Source organism: Berghia stephanieae, chromosome 3 (genome assembly GCF_034508935.2).
Source record: "Berghia stephanieae isolate SIO BIC M18660-M18661 chromosome 3, UCSD_Bste_1.3, whole genome shotgun sequence".
Lineage (NCBI taxonomy): Eukaryota > Metazoa > Mollusca > Gastropoda > Nudibranchia > Aeolidiidae > Berghia > Berghia stephanieae.
In genome coordinates, this window is record NC_088362.1 from 31,097,330 (window position 1) to 31,105,089 (window position 7,760).

The window sequence follows — 7,760 nt, forward strand, 5'->3', positions numbered from 1 at the left end:
TAGCATTGTTTTGTCTTAATTGTATTGTATGAATTATTGGCGACAGCCTAAGATTAAATAAACTTTGTTTTTGTTTGTCTTTTTTTTTTACTATGGAACTGATACTTGTCATAGCAGACCTGCCCACTTGAAATTGGAAAATTAAAATCGTAGTTTTCAGGATTAATAAAATCCTAGATATTTTAACTACCCTTTAACAAAATCACCGGAATTTTCGTCTATTATAGGTATCAAATTTTTTAAAAAACGAGAAAAACTGATTGCAAACGTAATAATGATGGTGGTGGTAGTAATGATGATGGTAATACTATTATTGTTATTATTATCATTTGTTATTATTATTATTATTATTATTATTATATTATTATTATTATTATTATTATTATTATTATTATTATTAGGCCCTATTATTATTATTATTATTATTATTATTATTATTATTATTATTATTATTATTATTATTATTATTATTATTATTATTATTATTATTATAATTATTATTATTATTATCATTATTATTATTATTGTACGTATTGGTGGGATTACGATTGTTTTTTGATTTTTTTTTGTGTGGTTATTAATGGTATCAGTTTATTGTTTGGTTCCATTTATCATTTTTTTCCACTTTCATGTATGTTGTCATCAAATTGTATGATTTATTGGCGAAAGCCTAAGATTGAATAAACTTTGTAATATCGTATAGTAATCATCATTGTCGACGACATCGTCGTTGTCATCATAATCATCATCATCATTAACAACAACAACAACAACAACAACAACAACAACAACAACAACATTAACATTAACAACAAGTACTACAATAGCAATAAAAACAATATCAACATCATCATATAATTTCCGTCATCGTCTCCACAACTATCATTCTAACCAACAGTACCACCAAAACCACTATCATAATTACATCCTCCCTCACCGTCTCCTCTTCCTCTTCCTCCTCCTCCTCCTCCACCACCACCACCGCTACCAATATTCCAACCACTACCACCACCGGCACAATCATTCTAACCACCAAGAGAGCAGTAAAAATGATGCAATTTGAGCTCTGAATGAAACTCGAGTCATATCGCTGTTGTTGCTTCTCGATTAAAACTTTAAAGTTACTACGTACTACTGAAAACCAGTAATGTAACAGAAATATTAATCTCGCCGTTGAGGGATTAAAGCATCTCTTTAATTTTTCGAGTGAACGAAATGGACTTGTATTGTCAAGGTGTTGTCGCATTATGTCTCATCGCTTTATTTTTTGTTGTATTCTCTTTCGTGATTCATTTTTTATTACGTTTGGTATAATTAAAATCTACTGGTATTGTCATTTCATTGTGAATGTGATTATTTGTGTTGAAATATTCTTTTTTTAAGGTGAACAAAAAAAAAAATAAATAAATAAATAAAAAAATAAAAAAAAAATTTTAAAAAAAAAAAAAAAAAAATATATATATATATATATATATATATATATATATATATATATATATATATATATATATGACCGAATCACCTTTGCCCCACCACTATAAATAGGCTAGAACCGCCACTGGGATTAGAATACGTTGATGGCGGCTTCTATTGGGACGACATGGAGCCGTTTTCGACGGAGAATCCTTTGTGGCATTACATGTGGGGGCCAAATCAACCCGACAATTTTATGGGAAACGAATTCTGTACACGCATTGATTATGGCACGAAGTTATTGTTTGATAAAAAGTGCATTGCCAAATATCCTTAGGCTTGTGAAATTGTACTTTAAAAGAAAATTATTAACAGCCTTGGTGAGAAAAAAAATTGGTCTACCTAAACAATTTTTTATCAAGACAATGACATGAAACAATTGGAAAACGGGTATAGGGGTATAGAAGACACAGCATGTACCCCCCTGCCCACTATGGGAGGTCAGGATCCCCACCCAGTTACTTTCTTTCATTCGTATAATGAACAGTGGTGCATGCGCATGTTAAATTATTTTTTTATATCGAATACACAGATATACCAATCGATGAAAAAGATCAAGGCTGCCTGATTCTTATTATCATTATGCGTCTACGTGGTCTTGTGGTATGGCACTCGCTTTCGGATCGGAAGGTCCTGGGTTCGAGCCTCGCTTGGCGCATAGTTGAGTCCTTGGAAAAGGCTCTTAACTCACATTCTCTCACCGTGCTCAGGTGTATAATGAGTACCTGGCCGTTAACAGCGTTGTCTCTGTCCGAAAAAAATGTAAGATCGCATAAGAGGCGTCATGTTTCGTTCTACATGTTACGTGTTGCTGTTAGTCAGGGACCCCTTGTAAAGCGCTTTGAGCACGTTTAGTGGATATAGCGCTCTAAAATGCTCTGGGTTTTAAAATTCTTTATTATTATTATTATTATTATTATTATTATTATTATTATTATTATTATTATTATTATTATTATTATTATTATTATAATCATTATTATTATTGAATAAAGTTAATAGCCTCACATGTTAAAATGGTAATGCTATAAAATCATGTGTAACATTTTCCTACCAGGTCTTTGATGTTTATTTATTTATCTATTTTTTTTTTTATTTTTTTTTGTCATCTGTGTCTATGAGTAATTCTCACTGAACTCTATTAACCAGACTGTAAACGTTCAATGTTACACATCGTTTTGTGTGTTGGTCATTATATTTCCGGATGGGAATGTCGCGAGTTTCTTAGCTAAGCGCACAGCATCGATAGGTTGCCATGCATGGCAACAAGAGGTCAAGGATGAACCATCGATAGGCTATTGTTTGTATAGATAATATTTGCTTCGCTAAGAAGCTCACAACATTGCTATCCCGAAGTATAACGGACCAACACCAAAACTATGTGTAGCCATGAATTTTTATAGTCTGGTTCATACAGTTTAGTGAGAATGACCGTAGCCATCGTTAAGTTATAGCCTGACACTGAAACAATTAGACCACATAGCTGCACAAGATAGCGTAGGGAAGAAAGCGTAAAGATAGCGAAGGCGTTTTGTATACACCAAAATCAATTCAAGAGCTTGACACTCTCAGAGAAATTCTATCTAATCAATTTTGACGTTTGGATTGGATACACTGATGGCGATTTCTATGTAAAAATTTTCTATACTTTTTTAATTGTTATCAATGGAGTAAAACGACTTTGCTTGGCTCATATTTATTTCAGTGAATGAGGCGGTTGAAGGCAATAATGTGTGTGTATGTGTGTGTGTGTCTGTGTGTGTGTATGTGTGTTTTGTGTAAAGTAAAATAAGAGAAAGCAATGCAGAGAGAGGTAAGGTGGAGAGGGAAGGGGGGGGGGGGAATGGAAAGTGAGAAAGGGGGAGGGAGAAATAAAGAAAGAAAGAGAGACAGAGAGAGAGCGAGAAAGTGTGAGAGAGAGAGAGAGGGGGGGGGGCACAGAGAGAGAGAGAGAGAGAGAGAGAGAGAGAGAGAGAGAGAGAGAGAGAGAGAGAGAGGGCGAGATAGAGAAAGCAAAAGATAGATAGACAAACAGAAACGTTGTGACATAAAGTGGGAGATTTAGAGAGAGAGAGAGAGAGAGAGAGAGAGAGAGAGAGAGAGAGAGAGAGAGAGAGAGAGAGGCAGAAATTGAGAGATTAGAGAGAGAGATAAATAGATAGAGAGAAAGTGGGAGGAAAGGAGAGAGAGAGGAAGGGGGGTAGGAGAGAGAGTAGAGATCGTCCCAGTTATCGAGCTACTAACCAATGTCGCCTTCAAGGTAAGTATATTTAATTGATCAATCCAGTGTCGTTAAGTATGATTATTAAAAGTGTTAATCTATTTGTAAATTCAGAATGACACAGCTATTCACACAATAATCATGCTGAAATTTACAATGCCTGTCTCCGTGCTGTATTGGATCAACATGGCCTCTACGATTTAGGATTGCGTCTGATCGACCTTCACCGCTGACGTAGCCAGCATTCTCAACAGCGTCGACGTGCAGCAGAATGGAGATGGCTTTAAACAAACAACCAAGATGGCCGTGTTATTTATAATCAGTGTGTTAATGACGTAAAAAATAAAATTATTTCTGAAAAGGGATTGTATAACAGTGGTAAAATTAACGCATGTTCCACCTCTAAATCCCTATTCAATGTTGTTAATAAAATGAGTGGTAAATCAAGAACGAATGTCATGCCAGGCAACATTGATAGAAATATTTTACCAGACGTGTTTGTAAACTATTTTAAAGAAAACATTGCTAAGATTAGATGTAAGCTTGACTCATGCCAAAATGAAGAAAATTTGATTGTTGGCATGTCATATAAAGGCACTCTTTTTACTGATTTTAAAACAGTTCATCTGAAGTACGTGATGTCATCATATCGTCTCCTCCTAAGTCCTGCTCATTAGATCCTATCCCAACGAATCTTCTTTTAAAATGTTTTGACTCAACCTTAGATATAATTACCTCTATTATTAATAAACCCCTTAGCTCTGGAATAGTACTTGTCTGCCTTAAAAAAGCATCTGTCACCCCTCTCCTGAAAAAATCGAACCTTGACCCTGATGATTTAAAAAACTATCGCCCTGTATCAAATTTGCCCTTCATTTCTAAGGTTCTCGAAAAGATTGTTTTAAAGCAATTAAAATCACATTTATTGTCCAACATCTTAATTGAAAAATATCAGTCTGCTTATAGAGAATATCACAGTAATGAAACTGCTTTACTGAAAATTATCAATGATTTATTACTGTCTTGTGATAGAGGAGTAGTCTCCAAACTTACTTTACTTGACCTGTCAGCAGCTTTCGACACAATAGATCACACCATTATATGTAACAGTCTTTTCGAGAATTTTGGAATCAGTGACACCGTCCTTCAATGGTTTAAGTCATATCTAAGTAATAGAACACAATCAGTCTTGATTGATGGCAGCAGCAGCTTCTTATGGTTCTCACACTACTATGTTTTGACGATCGACCCAATCAGCAAAGTCCGGTCCGCATTCGTGCACCGTTGCGAACCCGCCCGGTAGCATCGTCACAACACACCGTTCAACTAGATGCTCTGCCGTTTCGGGTTCTTGCCCACATCGGGTACGTGTAAGACAGGTGGAAAGTCCCCACTGATGAAGCGCCTTTGCTGTGAGGCAGCTCCTCGTCCGAAGCCGATTCGCAGCCACCCAATGTCTCCTCGTACTGGTATCGAAGCCTGGCAACTTCTCACCAAGCTTAGAGGAGTGTATGTCCCCGCCCCATCTCGTATATGCATCTCATATCAGTAGTCAGGGAATCTGCATACAAGGGTTGCCGGGACTTATTTCGGCTCGAAACGGGGGCGCCGTCCATAATGCGCTTCAGAGGGGTATCCCCATTTCCTCTCTTTCGGATCTTATTTAGCCAGTTTACCGTAATCGTCTCCCTCCGGACATCGGAGGGCTCGATTGCTGCCATTATCGGGCCCAATTCTTTAGGCGTTGTTGCCAGCGTTCCGGACACTATGTGCATTGACTTGCGAAGTTTTACACCAACCTTCTCAACGTTTCTGCTTCTACCCTACACTGGAGCGTAATACTCCACGGTAGAATAGCATAGTGCCAGGGCGGACGTTCTCAAGAGTGCTTGGTTAGCGCCCCAAGTCGATCCCGCCAGCTTCCTCAGAAGACTGTTGCGTTTCTCTATCTTCCGGATGGCAAACAGTCAATCTATTTACCATTGAACTGCGGTGTCACACAAGGCTCGGTCCTAGGTCCAGTCCTCTATACTCTCTACACTATGCCCCTTGGGCGAGCCATTAAATTATCACACGTATGCCGATGATACGCAGCTATATAAGTCTGTCGTCCCATCTAGCGTGCATGTGGCTTCGCTTCATGTGGAACGGTGTTGCGCGTCCATAGGGCGCTGGATGCAGAGTCATAGACTAAAACTTAATGAAGAAAAATCTTAAATTTTATTATGTGGTACACCTCTAATGTCAGGAAGACTGGTATAAATAGTATGTCTATTTTAAACAGCCACGTCTCCCTGACAGATAGAGCAAAAAATCTTGGTTTTGTACTGGACGACTCTTTAAGTCTGGAACACCAGATTAACCAGATGTTGAGGACCATGAATTTTGAATTAAACAGATTGCAAAGAATGAAACGGTTTATCCCATCCAATCAGCTTAAAGCAGGTGTCTGTGCTCTCATTCTTTCACGCCTCGACTATTGTAAATCGCTGTTGGTGGGCCTTCCTGACAAGAAAGTTGACAAACTCCAAAAGGTACATAACAGGGCGGCCAGAATGGTTCTGGACTTTAGTCGACACGAGAAAACAAGTGTAAAAACTATGCTCAGAACATTACACTGGCTGCCCGTTCGAGCCAGAATCGAATACAAAATTTCCCTTTTTTCTTTCAATGCACTAAATTCCCGATCCCCGAGCTACATTCAAGAACTTGTCCCCTACTCCCCGATTCGCCCGCTTTGGTCATCGGAGACCCAGCTACTAAAAGTATCAAAAACACGGCTTACTAATTTCGGCGATATATCTTTTTATAAACAGGACCTACCATATGGAACTCGCTTCCTTTGTCAGTAAGGCTCTCGGGCAGCGTAGACAATTTTAAGAAAAATCTAAAGACTCATCGTTTCCAGAAATGTATATCCTAGGCATTTTCTTATTGATGAGTAAATTGTACGTTTTATTTTTTGATTCCATTTTGTTGAATGTCAATTTCTTTTTGTAAAACTTGCATAGTTAGTGTGTGCGACTGTTGTGTGTGTCTGTTTGGCTCGGCACGAGTGTGTTTATGGTTTGATAAGTATATTATTATAAAACGCTTTGAGGCTTCGGCGTTTAGCGCTATAAAAGAACACTTTTTTTTATTATTATTATTATTATTATTATTATTATTATTATTATTATTATTATTATTATTATTATTATGTTATGCAAAACCAATATTAAATCATTATCTCTTGTTTGTCTGCAGCAAGCGCCGTAAAAACCTTAAAAATAAAACAAAAACAAAAAATTGTTTGTCTGCACCAGGGATTTTTGCTCGATATTATAAATCCATACCCCCATTAAATCATTCTCTATTATTTATATGCACCAAGGATTTTAGATTTATATTCATAAATCCGTATCTGGAGACAATACTTTACATTATTTTAAAAAACACTTATTGTCTCGAGCTCTTTATATTTTACTTTTGAATAACCAGGCCTACGCATGTAATACATATCTGTAAAATGCAACAAGGTAGAAATTGTCAACAACCAGAAATGAAGTGAGTAGGAAAGTGCCAGAAGACAACAGAGAATAAAAACTTCGCGGCGGCGATGAGGGCTCGAACTCGCGACCTTACGGGTACGAAAACTCCGCCTGGCTAGGGAGATCGTGACTCTACCATATGAGCTAGATCCCCGACTTATTGAGGTCAAAACGACATCAAATGTTCGTAAATCCAGTAAGGTTTAAAATGAATTTAGAAAGTACTTTTATGTACATACTTTTTTTTTTTTTAATTTCCTTTTTGACTCCATTTTCCATGGAGTATTTTAATTTCTTCAAAGTTTTGAATTCGGTTGTTTTTGTTTTTGTTTGTTGTTTGTTTTTGTTTTGTTTTTTTTTTGTTTTTTTTTTTTTTTTTGTTTTTTGGGTTTATTTTTCAGAGGTCATTAAACTGTACTGAATTTTTGGGTGAAATGCGTTTTTACTGGTGGTCGACACCAACTTCATCTTAGTAGAGAGCGGTGGGGGCTGCCTGAAGCTTGGCATCGTGGAACATTTTAACGAAAAGGTGAAAA

General features: G+C 36.8%; 1 protein-coding gene across 2 annotated transcripts in view; it reads left to right on the plus strand.

Annotated features, from left to right (window-relative positions):
* The first annotated feature begins 3,921 nt into the window (after positions 1–3,921).
* LOC144967523 (uncharacterized) overlaps positions 3,922–7,760 on the plus strand; it is a 22,807-nt gene continuing 18,968 nt past the window's right edge. Inside the window, exon 1 of one of the 2 annotated variants that reach the window (XR_013644406.1) lies at positions 3,922–4,072. Coding sequence is in view for 1 of the 2 variants with exons in the window: in XM_078904899.1 (XP_078761025.1) it covers positions 4,126–4,231 (106 nt within the window). In the remaining variant the exon portion in view is untranslated. The other variant, XM_078904899.1, reaches the window with a different exon arrangement.